This window comes from Netta rufina (genome assembly GCF_964035555.1).
Source record: "Netta rufina genome assembly, chromosome: 9".
NCBI classification, from domain to species: Eukaryota; Metazoa; Chordata; class Aves; order Anseriformes; family Anatidae; genus Netta; species Netta rufina.
Window position 1 is genome coordinate 17,435,533 of NC_140132.1, and position 18,784 is coordinate 17,454,316.

Consider the following 18,784-nt stretch of genomic DNA (forward strand, 5'->3'; position numbering starts at 1 on the left):
ACATCTTCTGTGTCTGGACTCACTTTGCTCTCAGCTTTGTTGGCCTTCTGTGACAACACCAGCCGGGCTTTCAATGTCCTTTGCGCTCAGAAAGAGGTATTTCAGGGTATTTCAGAACATGAGTTTCAGTGAATCCCTTCTTAAATAGGTCAGGCAAGAACAGAGAAGACAAGGCTCTGAAAAGCATCCCTCCTCTTCCCCACCTGCTGTGCCCTGGCAGATCCCAGCTTAGACCCCCATGTACCCTCTGTGAGCCTCCTGCTGGTCCTGCTGCCACATCTCATGGGCTGGCATCTTCTATCCAGGCAGCTGTGCACAAAGGAATTAAAAATCTGCAGTGAGCACGGCCTGTCTCAGATAAATATGTGTAAATAACGTACCCGTGTATGATCTATAATTTTCATATAAAGTGCCCTGAGCATCTCCTCTTGAGCATGCAGACAAGTAGGAGTTACATCCATTGTTTTGGGCTGTGTCATTCCCGGGGGCGCAGGCAGCTCGACTTGCTTTGGCTTCATGCATGCTTTCCCAGACAACTTTCCACCTCAGGCCTATTTATGAGCTTCCCTTTTGAAAGTGTATCTGGAGAAGCATCTGGCCTTCAACAGTGACAGCATCACATAGCAATGGTGTTAATGCTTGTAATGCTACCACTGTTTCCTGCTTCATTTTTAAGAAGCAATTACAGCCCCAACACCCCCAAATCACAGCGTTTTCTGCTTTGCCTTATCTATCCACGTACACGCAGATCCACGGAGACTTTGACATCAGTTTTTAACAGAGCGCTCAGTTTTCAGTCAAATAAAATGTCAGAATGTGATCTTCCATATTTTACTAATGCTATTCTGCCATTTAATTTAATAACAGCTAAATATCAAGTGCCTTACTATTTTGATGCCATGTTCCATCAGCTATTGAATTAGAAATAATGAGACAGATCTTAATTTGTAATGCATTGTAGACTGCCTAAACTCATCTCAATGACACAGTGGCTGACATCTAGTGATGACTGATTTAACAGATCATCATCTGTATAGCTGTCCTATCCTCTCACAATGAAATAGGAATATTAATGAAGGACAAGTTCACTTACATTTTACAAGTCTGTTTCAGACAACATAAATAAATTTATATTCACCACAGGAACCTTTTTTTCCCCTCCTTTTCTACTATTATAGGCTCTTTAATTGGATTTGACTAGTATTTTGTGTATGCAGGAAGCCTTTGTAGCTTCAGGCATATCACTGAACTTCTGAGGCGATTACAAAGCATCTCTGGTGTCTTCCATGTATATTTTTCAATTTACCATCAGCTCTAATTCCAGCAGGCTCTGTAATTCAAGTAGGTCCTTTGAGGAGCTCCCTGCACTTGCTCTAGCAACTACCCAGTGCTGATTCTGACAGGAATCAACCACAGAACAGGAGTAAATAATTGCTCTACTACAAAGGACTTTCCAAAAATTAACATGGCAGCATTTAAAAACATTAAAACTATCTGCCTCTGTGACAGAGTTCAGCCTGTACCTCTTCTCTGCTGTACTCCCACCAAATAATCTCTGGCAGATTTAAAGACACAATTTATATATATATATATATATATATATATATATATATATATATATATGTTGGCTCAAATCTCAAAATTCACAGTGAACTGTAAATAATTCATAAATAAATATGGCTGCTAATTTTTTCCTTCTTATATTTTATTAGCGACCATCAACAAAAAGTTGACCAACATGTTATGAGTGATGACAGTAATATAAAGAGGCAGCATTTTCCAGATATGGTTTTCCAAACTACATAGGTTTTGACAACAGGATAACTCAGTGTTAACATTTTAATTTTTGAAGTCTACAATCAGTTTTATCATTTGCTCAGCAGTGCACAGTCTCTAAATCTGCCCATATGGACAGCAACTTCATGATGTCTTCAAGGCTGAGAACAATGGTGTGCTCCAGAGCAAAAGAATAATTTCAATTAAAAAAGAGATCATCTTCAAGAGCACGTAACAGGTCTGAAAAAAAATCATCTGATGTAGACACAGGGAGCACTTCTGGAGCCAAAAAAAGTTACATGTTCATCCACGTGAACATATTCACAAAAGTAGGATTGCTTAGCAGGTTGTCTGCGATATGCTGCATCCTAGCGTGGAATGGCACAAACCTTGTATGGGTGGGGCTGCAGCGTGCCCCCCAAAATAGGCTCTGTGTTGATCTTTGTCACTCCCTCGGGAAGTCGGAAGGTGAATGCCCGGAGCAGGTTGGCAAAAAAAATGAAGAGCTCAGTCCTTGCTAGGTGCTCCCCCAAACACACTCGGTGCCCTGCAAAAGGAAGAGGGAAAGGACAGTGAGTAAATCACCCTGAACTCAAAAACAATCAAATTCATTCTCACACAAAGCAAACATATTTTTGCTGAGTCTGGAATTTCTTTAGAACTTAATGCAATCAATGACACAAAATTTCCTTTTAAAGAATCCTATCTACAGCTGTAGATATCTGAGCACCCCTTCTGCTATGAGTTTTGCTTCAATTACCTCAAAAACCTTACCTTTACCTGACTGACAACTGAAAAGAAATTCATTCAGTCATGTAAATGAAGTATAAAGAAATGTTCTTCCTGGGAGATATGCTCCAGTTTTTTATGCATAAAGCAGCAGCACAGCTGCTTACAAGTGCTTTTCAAATATATGCCTGGAGTTGAAATGTATGCCCCAGATGAATAACCATAATTACTAGCAGAGAGTTTCCCTCCAAAAATAGAACAGGTTAGATGTATGCATTTCTCAGCATGTCTCTGATTTTCCATATAATTATTTGCTCAGTAGAATTTTTAGTAGATGTCTACAGGTGGATTGGGAAATGTTACTGAAAATAATCATTTTGATTTTATCACAGTTTTCACAAAGACGCTTATAAGAGATGACCGAAAGGTTTTCAATTGACATCTTAATTATACAGTCTCAACTCAAACTATTCAAATTTGTGCTGTTGGTAAATTTACCTATTGAGAATGGTAAAAAGGCTTCTTGGCTCACAAAGTTTCCATCCTTATCCAAGAAATGGCCAGGGTTGAACTGTCGAGGTGTTTCCCAGTGCTCGGGGTCGTACAAAGAAGAAGCAATATTTGGAAGAACTATGCTGCCCTGAAAGTGGAAAAACACTAATTCATTTCTGGCTGTCAATCTTCCTCCAGCAGCCAGAAACTGATAGGTGAGACGAGCATTAGTCATTGTTTATTTTCAGTGTTCAGTGTTGTAGGCTGGTAAGTTCATTTCCCCAGCAGGAAGCGAAGAACTGTGAGGAATGGAAAGTAGTTTTGATTCAAAATGTCAGTCCAAACCTAAGAGTGGAAGTGGCCATGTCAATAGAATAATTTTTTTACCATTTTCACTTCTAATATTTGTAATATTTCTGTGATTCAGTCTCTTTGATGAAAGCTAGTTGCAAACCATAATGCTTTTTCCTTGATATTTTATGGGCTTCCTGGGAGAAAAATTCAGTCAAATCTTTCAAATCAGTGTAAGTCAAATGCCTTATCAGCAAAAAATCAATCACAGTATCCTTCAGGATAAACCTCTATGGTTTTGTCTTCACCCGTTTGTAGAAACATTTGCTAAAGACCCCTCTTTCACCCATTGGCATCTTTCACACAGATAACCTTCCCTCAAGAGCAGCATCACTCATCACAGCCTGGTAAATGGCTTCTTGTCCTCCTTCCCATTCAGATTCTCACCCAGAGGAATCTAACCCCATTCCTGTTGAGGGAAAAGCCTTGGTACAAATAGATGTGAATCTGTACCTCGCTCTACTTACACAGGAAAGGTCTGTAGCAACTGTGAGAAACTGTACCTTTTTGAGGGGAAAACCCAGCAATGTTGTGTTCCTCACACAGACTCTGGGCATGCCAACTGAAATGATGTTGCTGAAGCGCTGGATCTCATGAACCACAGCATTCGTGTAGGGCAGCTTTCTCCGATCCTCATAGCAGATTAACTGGGAAGGACCCAGAACAGCATCCAGCTCCTTCTGCACTTTCTCTGTGGAGATATAGTCTCCATTTCAGGTGGAAAAATGTAAGAAGCATTTTCACTAATACCATTTTCAAATACATTTTCTATTTGGAACTACTGAGAGAGCAACAAAATTAATGCAAAAATATAAATAAAGAAAATAAGGTTAGTGAGGTGCTCGAACAGCTGAAACATGAGAAGCTCTACTTCTGGGTCTGATGTTATTTGATGGTATATTAAGGAAAGACATTTGTTGCTCAGAATTTTAAAACTAAGCATTGCCTCACTAATGCTTAAATGCAGTAGATAACTGATTTATCTTTGTGTTTTCCTTTGGCTAGGTGCCTCAGGCACTTACAGCCAGTAAGATCAGAGCTGTCTGGAATTCAAGTGAGGTGAATCTGGGCCTTAAGAAACTAATTCCTGTTAAAACAAAATGGGTCTTATGCAGGACGTGTTAAGTGAAGCAATGCCAACTAGAATGATGTCCAAATCCCTTTAAAAAAAATGAGATCTGCTTCTTGGCACATGTCAGTTTGTCAAGAATAATACAATTTAAATTACTTCTGGCACAGAAGCGTTGGGAGAATTAACAGAAGTATAAATTTTGTTCTGTAAACTTCAAGAGAAGCAGCACACACATAATAAAAAAATGCCTTAGATTTATAAATCATCTAGTCTTTTTCCAGGGCCTTTAAAGCAGCACTAAAATGCACAGTAGACCATTCTGCATTGCTCCTTTTGTGCTCATTCACATGAAGCCTGCTCAGTAACTGCCAGCAGCCTGTCACAAAACTAGGTTAGGCAGACCCTGACAACAGATAGGCACCTTGTGGAATTTAAAATACATAACCAGAAAGATTTTTAAAGTAAAGTTAATTTTTTTTCTACAAACAGCTATCTTACAAAACCAAGCACATGGCTACTTCAGGATTCAGAACACTTTTAAGAGATCAGTAACTGCAAAACTATAAGCATGCACCTCTGTTCTGGTAGTTCAGAGAACACTCCAATAATTAGGCAAAAGGACAAACTTTTCTGTATGGTACATCATGGAACTGTATAACATTGTCACCGGGTGTCAATGCAGGCAAAAGTATGAAGGGCTTCAAAACGAAGACAGCAATTAATGGAAGACAGATGTACTGGTGTCTGCTCATTACGAGAGTCTAGATGACATGTATGACTCAAGAAACCAGGGATGGATCATTCTGCACACACCCTGCTTTCCCAAGGATGTGCAGGGTATTATATTTAGATAAGTGAAATTATTTAGGTGAGTCAGCACTTTCATAACCTTAATTACAGCAGGTGATAATAAACATGCAATAACATGAGATTAAGTAAACCTTCTTGTCTGACAGCTAGATGTTAAGCAATTTTTCTTATCTTCATCTCTTTTCTCCATTTAAAATCCTGTTCTTTTCTGGGTATTTGTACATATTCTGCTATCTAACAATGGGTTTTCTGTTATCCAGCATAAGAAATGATTCTCTCTTTGGTTTTCATTTAGTGCTCTATGAAAGTGAGTGGTACTTAAAAGACAAACTTAAAAATGAACTAAAATGTACATAGACGTAACAGATAACCATCAAATTCTCCACCCACCTGGAATCATTTCTGTTGCAAGAAACTCAAATCACTGATTAAATTGACACCCTGATATCTTGGGCTCAGAAATTGACTGATAAGCAAAAGTAAAAAGCTGCCAGTTTAGCTTTAGCTGATTATCTTTACCCAGTTTTTAGCCCCCAGTTTTGCTACTTGGCCAACACAAAGCAGAACCGAAGTTCCCCAAGACACATCGGTTTCTGGTTTGTTGTTTTCAGCCATCAGTCATGTTTACTGCTGTATGAGACAGGACCCAATTCAGTTTCCTGAAATACCATCAGCAGCTCACCAGTGGCTGCAGCAGAGGCCACCGTTCCATCCAGCAATGTGTGCAAGCCTTTTGGCTTCCCAAAGAGCAACTCCAGCCCTCCTACTGCATGGACAATCATACCACAATCTTCATTCCTCCAAAGACCTCAACCCCTACATCTCAATTAGCCACAACCTCCTATACATATCCCTACTTCCCAACATGCTAACTCTTTCAGGGAACTGCCTTATGGCTGCAGCTGCTGTAAGAGTTTACATACAGAAACTCTGGATCTACCAATGCTGCCCAGCACAGATCTACGAGCATAAAAAGGTCTGTGTTCCACTAACCATATATCAGTGCCTAGGAATAATCTCTGATCCATTAAAACATTATAAATGTGCTGTTCTATTGCATCAAAAGCATCTGTGTTATGCTTATCCACTTCCTCTTACCTTGGATGTCTGGATTTGCCACCATATAGATCAGACCCCAGTTCAAAGTAGTGCTTGTTGTCTCCGATCCACCCAAGAAAAGGTCATTTATAGAATAAACCATGTTTTCTTCATTGTAGGTAGACCTGGGTTCATCTTTGGACTGCAAACAATAAGAAAAAGTAGAGGTTTATTCATAAAAGTTAGGAAAATCTGAATAGGATTCAATGTGATGTTATCATTGGTTCCAAGCCGCACTAGTACAAACCAGAGAGACAGATAAAGAACATGAGACACCAAAGATGATTGTTAATACAAAAAGCTAACATTTCACAACTGGACTAGGTATGTTTACTCCGTCCATGATCATGAAGCTATATTATGTTTATCTACAGAAAAAAAAAAATATTGTTGGATTACTTGTGCAAATAGTAGTGCATTTGGAATGTTTCATAAATGGCTGTTGCTCTGAAGATGTGTACCAGGATGTCATCAGGCCTCCAGTCATATTCCATCCCTTAGCTTTTTTTTTTTTTTTTTTTTTACAGCGACCAGATAAAGAACTCCAGGCTGACAAAAGTAATGGTTCTTAACCTGTGGTCTTCAGGCTTCTGCCCCACTGGAGGGCCGCAATGACTCGTGTACAGCTGCTCTGGGGTTTTACAGTTTGCAGTTAGAAGTGCAAGGACATGCATATGTATGATGAAATCAGGAAAGAACATTGTTATATTTTTTGAGAGTTCATTGTCTACATTTAGAGAGGTTATGCTCAGGGATCTTGAACCTTTCTTTTGCCAATGGAGCAAAATAGAAAGTGGGAAGGACATTTTTTTCTGTTTTACTATCATCTAGTCTTTTTGTATTGCTCCTACATATCTACTACAGACAGCTCTTTATTTTTTATTTTTTGTAAATAAATAAACCTGGATGATTTTCACCCAGCAGAGTCCCAAAAGAGCTCACTAAAACAATTTCTGGTCCACTGAGGTTCAGGTTTCATAAATCTTGCAACAGCATTGAAAGACTTTAGAAGCAGTTAAACGCTTCAGAAGACCAGATGTGTTAAAATTGTGCCAGTATCGAAAAAAATGAAAGCAAGAGGATCCAAGGAACTAAAAGCCAGTTAGGCTGACATCCACCCTAGACAAATATATATATATATATATATATATATATATATATATATATATATATCAGCTGATGTAGGAATCAATTAATAAAGAAATACCAGACAGAAATACAAATTAATACTATTTATCACTGTACAGAAAACCAATCTTGGCAAGGGGGTCTGATTTGTTTCTTTGATGGAATTACCAGCCTGGACAACAGTGACAATTTCACAGTTGCAATATACTTGGAGTTCCACACAATAGCTGCTTTTGTTCCCTACAATACGAAATCAAGCACCATGAAGTATTCATAAGACACATGCTAGAAGACCAAAGAGCTGGCCAACAGAACCGGCTAACAGAGATTCTTCCCTGGGTGCACTTCTCTGCAGTGTGATGAGCACAGCAGCAGAGCCATCTCAAGGGACTACACAAGGCAGGCAACAGCCCAGGGCAGCAGACCAGTTTTTGGTGTGCCAGGAGGAGGTAATGGATGGGTGGGTGTTTACAGCCTGATATGGCTGCATCGCTTTTATTGCTGCAACCAGCACACGATCATGGTGCAAGGGGCACCAGCCATCCCTGCGGGGAAGCACTGCCACCCAGGAGCAGCAGCCACTACTCCCATGTGCAGGGGCTGCAAGAATAGATACCCTCACTCTGGATATCTCATTTGGATCTCTGAGCCACGCTTGCCTTGTCAGCCCCACAGTCACACCTATCTCATCTTGCCAACTCCTCTTTCTCCTTTTTCTTCCTATCACCAAGCAGAACAGAAGAAGGAATATGGCCTGCTATAGGGGACAAAAGGAGAAAGAAAAAGTGAAGGCAAGAAGGAGTTGTAGATGGGAAGGGTAGCTGCTAGTCCAGGGATTAGGAAGGGGATCTGGTTCCCAAGAGAATCAAAGAAAAAAGTCATCATGGGAAAGTCAATAAAAAGAGATATCACTCAGCTTATACAAGCCTTCTACAACCTTTCAAAACCCTACTGATGCCCACATCCCTCCACTACGCCTACATACCCAAAATGCAATAAGTTATCCCGGTTCCCTTTGTATGCTTCAAATTTCACCGATCCCTGGCACTCTCCTCTTCTCCAGGCTGATCTGAAACACTGCTGACCCCTAGAATCCCTACACAATGATCTCAAAATCCAATTGACCTCTTGCAGCAACCTGTCGACAAACCCTTACCAGCCAAATATCCTACCCAGAACATCCCAACTCTTCCCAGCTCTCCTGTGGTCTGCTTCCAAATTCAGCATTCTTTCATGTAGGCCACAAATAATTTTGTAACTTGTGCTACTGAGGAAAAATATGGTATGTTAAACCACCCTTTAGTGAAAGAATTGTAAGATGATGCAGTTTATCAATAATCAGAAAGGACTTAGCAAATGTCAGGTTACTGGATTCACAATAGGATGTCTATGACAAGTAATAGATTGTGAGAAAAGGGCTCAGATGGGATGATTTAATGATCTACCTCAATTTATACCCTATGAATTGTACAATGAAGCAGAACAAACACTTACTTTTTCAATGTGAGCTAGGTAAAAGTCAATGAAATCCTGCGGCTCATCTGGTATCTCACTCTCCTTGTGGTTTCTGATCTCTCTCCTTGTAAAAGAGCTCAGGACATCATAGCAAGACAATGCCTTCTTATGAGGGCCAGGGAGACGGCACATCAGCCAGGGGAAGATTTCATACAGCTGCAGGAGTGATATACAAGAGGTACCACAAAGACTCTGTCACTAGAAAATGCATTTTAGACCTACTAAAAAGAGAAGTTAATATTCATGTTAGCATGTGTTTTTGGCATCGTTAGTAAAATATTCTGAGAAAGAGTATACTTATGTTTTCAAGTTATGAAACGGCATACCATATAATTTCTGGCTGTGTTAATAGTAAGATTCAGAGTTACAAAGGCTTTCAAGCTCAGCCAACAGCCAAATTAGAATGATTATAATTAGAACGAACTGTATTCATTTATTCAATTATTCAACTCATGTATTAAATTGGAATAAACTACATTCAGGCATTTTAAAAGTGAGGTCCTGCCCTCCAGTGGAGAATACCAGGAAATGAAGAAGCAAAACCATTGCAAACTGCCCTCTCATCTCACCAGGACATGCAAAGGTGTCCCCAAAAGGGTTGGCTATACAAATTCAATATTTCCCCAAAGCAGTCTCTATCAAAAGAGATCTCAAAGAGTCCTCAATAAAACTTGAAACATCTACTACCCATCTGAAACCCAGAAAAGCTGAGAAACAGCTACATGACATTTTGAGTGCTCTCCTCTAGAAAAGAAGGGGTTAGATGACACAACCAGATGAATTTTATCCTTCTCTTACTGTTTGGGAAAATCTGGCCTAACAATAGCTGTTTTCCAGCTACTCTTAAAGCTAGAAAGATCATTCTGAATTTCAGCATATATTTATGCCTGGGTAATTTGTATACATAGTTCTTGCATCTTCAGTGTATTTTCTCTTAGTAATTATTTTCCTGCTCAAAATATCATCCCCTAATTTGTTTACCAGCAGAAGTTTTTTCTCTGTCTTCATTTTGCTGAGCTTATCTTGTTTGTACTCTCCTAGTTAGCACTTTTCACCCAGAAAGCACTTTATTAGGTATTCACTGGAGGCTACACTGGAGAATGCAGTTAAGAAGCTGGAACATGGACACAGCAATGTCCACTTTTTGCCTAATGCTGAGTACCCTTTGCATTCAGAGAGTGGGTCCCCCTCTGTCTGGAATGATTTAAACCACGCTAGAAGTCACAGGCAAAACATATATTTGAATCAGCCTTCTCTCTCTTGACTGTATATAAAACAATGTCTAAATTTGGTACTGTGAATCACACTTTCAGACCTGACATTCAGTATTTAAGAATCATGATGCCCAAGGCAGGCCTCTGTTTTGCATGAGGGTTGAGCAACTGAGTAACAAATATTACCCAGGAGCAGTCCATCAGCTTCAGCCTTGCTGCAAAGATGTAGGAGTAAACTACCTTTACCACAGTACTCAGACATAGGACAATGAACACAAATGACCAAGGCTGGTCTGTAGTGCATTACCATCACACCTGGGGACAGTGCAGTGCCCAGTAAAGCTGCACGGGACATCACTCACCCATTCCAAAACTGTTATGTCTAACAGCCACCTCTTGAATCTGCATTTCTTGCTTTCTACCATGTTCAGACAAAGACAACAGGTTATTTGCTTACATGATGAATAAAGCTGCCTCCAAATTTGAATAGACGCTCTGTGGCTCTAATCAGCTCTCGGAAGGTTTCATCCTCTCTTGAGAAGCGATGTCCAAAAACAACAGCACAAATCACATTTGAGACGGAATGAACGAGAGGGAAAGAAGGATCCAGGGGATTTTCTGCAACCATAACAATAAATGTCACTTGAATGTCTTATTTTCTGCTTTAGTGAAATGAGAGAACATTAGAGGTTACCGAAAGAACTTTCAAGCAAGCATTGCATTTCACAGAGAAACAGCAATCTTCTTACAAAACTGCAGTATCCTACTGATTTTTCACAGCTATGGTGCAATCCCATAATCCCAGGAATGTGTTCTGCACCCTAAAGAAATGCCAGACTGCTAAAATATTTTGCAATACAACTGAGCAAAATTAGAGGTGGGAAAAATGATCTATGCAGATTTGCTCTCTGCAAATTCAAGCATGTGAGTGACTGAAAACACCTTGAGATCAAAGGGAATCTGAGAAGAGAACTGTGAGAAAACAGAAAAACTTAGTCAGCAAAAACACAAATACATGCAAGGCTACTATATTTTGTCTGACCTTGCTAGAGATGTACAACCTCCAGTAAGATAAAATGACGGAAATTCTTTTCAACCGTGTCAATAATATAGTAGCTAATTTTAAAGAAATTACTTGAAAAACTAATCCTAAGAAAATTTTATGACTTGAGAATAAATGACTATAAACAACTGTAGCTATATCTGTACTGATGCAACTGTCCAACACCTAAGGCACAATTCTGATCAGCAATTTATTGTTCTGTACTTCAGAAGATTATTTTTTTCCTGCACATGTGGTCACATCTCCATCTCTCCTAGTTCTTAAGCTGAGGGATTTGGTTGGATTTAATTTCTTTTAATTGACACAATGCTAGCTACAGCATGTCCTGATTTACTTTGCATTTTGCATAATGACCAGCATTGGGAAATCTTACTCAAATACTCCTAACTGGGTTGATCGGGATAAAATGTAATGAAGACAAGATTGTACTCAACGCTTTACAGAATGTATGCAAATGGTGTTACAAGACTTAACTCATCATCATTGATAATATTTCCATATCTTTATGAACCAGCACCACATTAGAGCCAGCAGCATGCCCTTGAGGCAAAGAAGGCCAACGTCAAATCGGGCTGCATTAGGAAAGGCCTTGCCAGCAGGCCCAGGGAGGTGAGCCATCCCCTCTGATCAGCACTGGTGAGACCCATCTGGATGCTGGGTCCAGTTTTCAGCTCCCCAGTACAAGACATCAACATAGAGAAACAAGCCTAGTGAAGGGCCACAACACTGGAGCTTCTGATGGAAGAGAGACTGAGAGAGATGGGTCTATTTAGAATGCTCAGGGAAGTATCTTAAATGTGTATAAATACCTGATGGATGGACATCAAGAACATAGATCCAAACTTCTCTTGGTGGTATAAGGTAAAGGACAAGACGCAACGGAGAGAAATTGAAATATATGAAATTCTGCTTAAACATAAGATTATTTTTTTTTTACGGTAAGGCTGATTGATCACTGAAACCATTGCCCAGAGAGGTTGTGAAGTCTCCATCCTTGAAGATTCTTAATACCCAACTGGACTTGGCCCTCCACAACCTGTTGTGATTGACTCCTCTTTGAGAAGCGGTTGTACTAAACAGTCTTCAGAAATACCTTTCCGTCTTAACCATTCTATGATTCTATTAAATAAATGATAAATAAGCACTAGTTTTGCTTCCCTATTTCTGTAGTTTTATAAATAAGTTTGAGCAACAACAGCCTCCCACTGAGTTTGAAAAAAACACAGGCCTAGGCTTTTTGCATTTTTAGTTCATTCCGCATAGACACTCTAGGAGCTGACACACACTCTTATGGAACAGAAACTGCCCTTGATTTCAGAGCAGGACAGAGTAGTTCATACACTAAAGACATCAGACAAATGACAGGAAAGAATCAGTATTTGTCACAGTGATACCTTTCATACTTGCAAAGAATTCTACCAGGTAGCGGGCCTCTTCTTGAACTCGATGTTCCAGACCTCTTTTCCCCAGACCCAGGTTGCGTAGAGTCTTCAGTGCAAACCTCCTCTGCTGCTTCCAGGTGTGACCAGTTGCCAACATAATCCCTAAATCCATTCAAGGAAGAGCTCTTTATCATGCTAATATTTATTACAGACAAATACTGCTTTAAAAGATTTACTACACAACAGAATATAATGAAACTATTGTATTGCCTATGAACACAAAGGAACAGCTGTGGCAAATGCTGAAAGCATATGGGCAGGGCCAAAATGGACAAACTCAACTGGATAGTAAGAAGAAGATTAAGCTTGATTGCAAGATTAAGCTTGATCTAAAACAAACACATTTCAAAGTTCAAGAGCTGCTTCTCTAGATGCTCTCTGAAGGTAGTAAAAGTGAAGCTATGGAGTGACTGTAAGGGACCAAGGGCAGTTCTGAATGATGAGGATCAAATAGACACAGACAAACCCTGCCACTATGGTACTGTTGGAAAGGGTTACAAGCTACAGAAGAGCTGCTATTTGTCATGACAATGTTTCTGTACAATATTTATGGTGGGGGAAAGAAAAAAAAAAAAAAGTCACACCTTTTCCTTTGGCCATTGCTCTGAAGAAAGGAGATACGAGCCTCCCAGAAACGTCTTCAGGGTGAGTGGTCATACCATCCTTAACTGCTTGATATCCATTCAGTACGATCACTGGAGCCCATCCAAACCATAAGGTGAATACATTGCCATGAATTTTTGCCATCTGTAGATGGGAGAGAAGCCAGCAAAGCACCAGTGAAATCCCACACACTACAAACAAACAGAGGATGAACCTGTTTTTATGTTAATTACAGGACCAGCCCTAGCCTGGAATTATGTTCTCCATCTTTCCCATAAGACTACAACTATCTATGAGAAAGTATGAATGTCTTTTCCAGCATTCATTTTTGGAAACAGACAAATATGCCAGCTTTTCAGAGCCACAAATGTATGCTGACAAACCTCAGGTAGCTTTCATTACCACACACAAGCCAAGGCTCAGTCACAACAGTCATCATTTTCTGCTTCCAGCACCCTGTCCAAGAGGATATTTTCTATGCATAACTTCTGTTCCAGAATTTATTTCAAGAATGTTTCTATCATTTGTACCAGTAAAGTAACAAAAAGGGAAGACAGAATCAGAGGAGTAACTAGCTTGTAAAGACTACCAGCCCTCACTTTGCATATCTAGGTCCTGGAACTTGATTAAGATCATTCTGTCTCACAATGTTCTTACTTTCTGTCTGAACCTGCAGCTTGGTCACAACAACTGGCAGGCTTCATCCAAATGGCAGTGACAGAAGCAAATGAATTTGTCTATTGAGAATTATGAAAGCACTGAGAGAGCCAACAATGAAATAGAGATGAGGAGTACTCCTTAAAAAACAATTCATGGAAGGTTTGTTTGTTTGTTTTTTAGATCCATCAGTACAACAAGCATATACACACACAGCATATCTTAAGTATCTATTTCCTGATTAAGCTAGAGACTGCCGATGCACAAAAAGCTAAAAATCTATGCTGTGAAAGTCATTCCTTAAATCTGTATTTTCTTCCCTACCTTAATTTCTGATATACCTAAAGATATTAAACCCTAAAGGGTATTAAGTTTCACATGAATTTGTCAAACTCAGGGTTAAAAGGCATCATAATGATTTTCACCTATTCAGTACCTCCAATACCAGTGCTGGTATACTCTTAGCCTGGCAAACTACTTTATGCTGCAATAACTTTTTCTTATTTTGTCAACCAAGTCAGCAGTTGCCAAACAAACCAAGCACAGTATCACAGTGACCAGTAAACAATTAAAGTATGTTAACAGTGCTGTTTTGAAAGAGGATGTTTTCACATAGCAAACAACTTAAGAAATTAAAAATTACAAAAATTTTTAAACAATTAGAGTATCCAAAAATAAATACCTTCATGAGGAGATCGCAATTAAACTGAAAGTTCAGCTGTATCAAGGTCCCAAGAATTGGGAGAGGGATTGGTCCAGGAGGAAGTTGTCTCCGTACTCGTTGCAACTTAACAAACTGCATAATTAGAAGAAATAGAACAAAGGCTACAAGAATTTGACTTATTGTCAACATTTTAACTGCTGCTTTTACCAGCTTTCCTTTATTGAAAATAGTCTATTGAAGCTATTAAGGCTGGTTGCTCAACCAGTTTTTTTCGTAAGAGTCTAAATTTCATATAACTATTTATTCCACGCCCTCTAACCCTCCCTCTTTATTATCAACCACTCTTTTTCTGTCCCACCCATTACATTTTGAAGCTGAAGCACACTTAGTAGGTGTATATCCCTCTCCTTCTTATTATTCAGATTACAATTATCAAATATGTATCACAGGATTTGTAGGAATGGTATCTTAAACTATGGCCAAGATTTTCCGTGCAATGTAGATACACATCTCCACATGCAAATTCTCCATCCAATTTTCTGAAACAGTTGTGGATGTGTGTGCTCCTACGAATTCTTCATGAATGCTTTTAGAAAAGCAATAACCATACATACAAATCGAGCATGCAAATGTAAGTGGATATTAAATCTTGGACTTTTTGAAATGTTTTGTATCTGTTCTATTTATACCTATATCCAGGAGAGCCACTGATAAAGGGTAATGGTAAGGCTGATAAAAGTTTAAAGCCCACATTTATTGTAAAATAGATATACTAGTATCTAATGGTCAATACGCAAAGCAAAGTTTGTTAGGCTTTCAAATTTAGTTTAAAACCTAACTATTTTAATGTATAACCTTACATTTTTTCCTAACCTATTTGCAATAGGTAACATCATTAAGGATTTTGCTTGCCTCTGAATTTCCTTTTTCAATCTTGAAATAAGGGTGGATACTTCTACAGAATATTTTGAGCAATTGTCAGAAAGCTTGCTCAAGAAATAAAGCATATACATATAGACAGTACCTCTACTGTGAAACAAAAAGAAAAAAAAAATGGAGGTAAAATCTATTAGGAATCTGGAGCTACAATCAGAACTGAAGATCTCTCTTTAAGAGTGAGAACCAGTCAGAACATGCATGTGCCACACTTGGCAAGTTGAGAATAAATGCTGAATGAAGCAAAGCTCTTTGCCAGGTTTCAGCACACGCAGGAAGTATAAATCTGTTATCAGGGGAGTTTTACATGCCTACAATCAGACCATGAAAAACCACATGAGAGGGGCTGTGGACACCACAGCAGTGATGGTTAGAGTCCTGTCTTACAGATCTTGATTGAAATGCTGTGGGTAAATGCTTCTCTGTGAAAAATGCACATTCCCTGAAAGCAGAACATTAATAAAAGAAATACATTTTCACTAATCTTCTGAAAACCTGCCAAGAAGGCTTGTGCTTCATCTTGTTTCTTTCAGCTGCTCTTTCTTTGGGGCAAAAATTGCTTCACAGGATTTGTGGCTCTGGGACACACAACGCACTTATCCAGAAAGAATAGCCTGGAGTCTGCCAGCCCACAATTTCCAGACCTCCAAGTCAATTAGCTTCCAACCACCACACTTCATTACCATTAAAGCATAATTGAGGAATGTGTATTAACCAAGAAACGGCTGTTTCTATGCTTCTACAAAAGCTTTATTTGTTTACAATAAGAAGCTTATTCTTCAAAGCACTTGTTTCTAATTTAAATCTCTCTTTCAACAGCAGGGTTTTTTTCCACTTTAAAAATTAATTCTGATGGGTTCATTTACCTGCTCCTTACCCAGTGTGCTTTTGCAAAATCTACTTAAAATTCACTACTTCTTCAATTTTTTTTCAAGTTGATACCAATGTAGATCCCTAGATTTTTAGATAGTCAAAGATTTTGCATCTAGATGTTTGTTTTGTTTGTTTTTTTTTTACATTCTCAAGCCTGGGGTCCTGCTCTCAATCAAGTCTTTAGAGATCAAGTGCCTCCATCTCCCAACACAGCTGAGGTAACAGGAGGACAGACCAATGGCCAGGACACTGCCCAAGTCAGGCGGCCGTAGCTCTGCACAGGACCTCTACAACGTCCAGGGCAGCAGCCTCACAGTAAAAACCTCTTCATTTCTTTCTGTAGCCTCGTGGCTTGGAGTTTTCACATTACCACTAATCCAGGTATCCAGCAAATACCACTGCTCCCTTCAACACCGTGACAGATTTACCAAGGCCCTGCCAGTGATCAGTCACATCCTTCATCCACATCTAAAATCAGGGCATGATGCAGGAGCAGCCAGGAGAAATAAAAGGGCAGGAAGCGGAGCTGAACAAAACCATGGATCAGCACTTGCAGTTACGGCCATGCTGGAGAAGAGAGGGTGTAACAGGGCTCCCCAGACTCCAGCCCTTCTCCACCTCACACAGGATGGCCGTTGTGGGCGAGCAGTCCCACAGATGAATGACACTCCCCATCAAGCCAGCAGCCCACCTTCTCCCACGTTGTCACCCAGGCACCAAATTCAGGTGATTTTTCCCCAGATCTTTCTGCCACATTTGCCCATGACAGCTCAGCCACGCTCTGCAGAGCTCACTCAAGACGATGGCCAGATCCTTGCCTCAGGACCAGCTCCTAAAATGGCTTCCCCCTGTCCCTCCAGCCTCCACCATGCTGGTCCCAGCCAGGCCCTGAGGATTTCTCTCTGGACTCATCTGGACAGGATCCTCACTGTCTTATCTTCTGTTTAAATTCTGATATCCATCTCCAGTTTCTCCAGGGCTACCTTTGTTTCCATATTTTCAGATTTTCTATAATGGAACTCTAAAACTTTAGAAAACATTTGTCTCTAGGATGATCCAACTCCTTAAACCACACGTACCAAACACAATAAAAAATATCAGCGGGCATGAGTAAAGTAGTGCCCAATCAAACTTTTCCAAGCCTTTCATGGGAATCCAGACATTGCAGTCAAAACCCTCCCAAACTAACTGATCTCCTAAATCATGAAGCAATGGCCGTACAAATTCATCCTAACACAATGGACAGGGAAGATCCTGAGAGTATGAATTCAGATTCAGAAAACAAGAAACAAGGGTTGAGTAATTTGTGCTTTATGTGTAGGAATGGTGATACTCTGGTGCTGATTACATTCCCAAAACTAAATGTATTTTCACAATAAAGAATATAGCTATGTTTGAAAGTAAACCATATGGATCTCAACAGGAGCCCTGCAGCTATTGCCTCTTTCCTGCCGGGCTTCTAGGAGGGGAGAACAAGCATAGGGAGAGAAGGCATAGAGAGAAAGGAAAAGCTGGCATTTACTCATACTGATATCTGTATTATCAATCCATTATTTGTTTGTTTTCCTTAGGCTTTCTGACAACCACTCCTTTTTCAAAATTATATCTTTTTGCTGCTCTAAGTGACAATAAAGCCTCAAGTTGCTTTCTCTGATGATGAAGTGAAGAGGCTGCAATTCGTACCGTCATCTGCTTTTTATTTTAATGCATGCAAAGCAACGCTGTTAGGGAAAGTAACTACAGCTACTCTGCAATTTAAGAAACAGTAAAGGATAAGGTAAGACAAACAACTGCATAACATAAGAAGGGCAGTAAAAACAGAAAGCCAAATGAGGCCAAACAGGGAGCAAAAATTGGAAGCAGGAAGGCAGACCAAGCAAGAGAACACCTGAAGTGGATTTTGAAGATGAGATAGAGGCAGGAAAATGAGAGTAGAGTGATCTGTGGGAAATAGGATGGTCAGTACATTCTTATTATGTCTGCTCCACAACCGTCATGCACCATTCAAATTTTGCTTGGTAGAGACCCCAGACCTCCCCAGTCCAGATAAAACAGGGGAGCAGAAAACCTTTCACAGGACTCACTGGCAAAGCTGAGTGTGTGGAGTAACCTTGAGATGTTAACCATAATTTATTCTGGCACATACAGTTTTCCCTACAGAGTATGAGTAGGTACTTAGCATGGATTACTACAGCATAAGAGTATCCAGATGTGGTTTTATGTCCAATTAGATGGCACTGGCATCACCGGTTACTGATTTCATAGATCTCTGCCTGTTAAACTGTGATGCTTTAAACTACAAGATAGGCTGAGGTAACTAAAACAAACACAGCTGACAATGACTTTAGTCCTACAGAAGTT

The 18,784-nt window shown here is 39.7% G+C and overlaps 1 protein-coding gene across 1 annotated transcript; it reads right to left on the reverse strand.

The window, feature by feature from the left end:
* Nucleotides 1-2,144: 2,144 nt before the first annotated feature.
* LOC311212382 (cytochrome P450 2J4-like) lies at nucleotides 2,145-14,803 on the reverse strand (the record flags this gene model as incomplete). The annotated part of the gene is made up of 9 exons (XM_084291715.1): nucleotides 2,145-2,323; nucleotides 3,004-3,145; nucleotides 3,852-4,039; nucleotides 6,329-6,470; nucleotides 8,951-9,127; nucleotides 10,643-10,803; nucleotides 12,643-12,792; nucleotides 13,275-13,437; nucleotides 14,633-14,803. The coding sequence occupies 9 exons, from the start codon at nucleotides 14,801-14,803 to the stop codon at nucleotides 2,145-2,147; spliced, it is 1,473 nt and encodes a 490-aa protein (XP_084147841.1).
* Nucleotides 14,804-18,784: the final 3,981 nt, after the last annotated feature.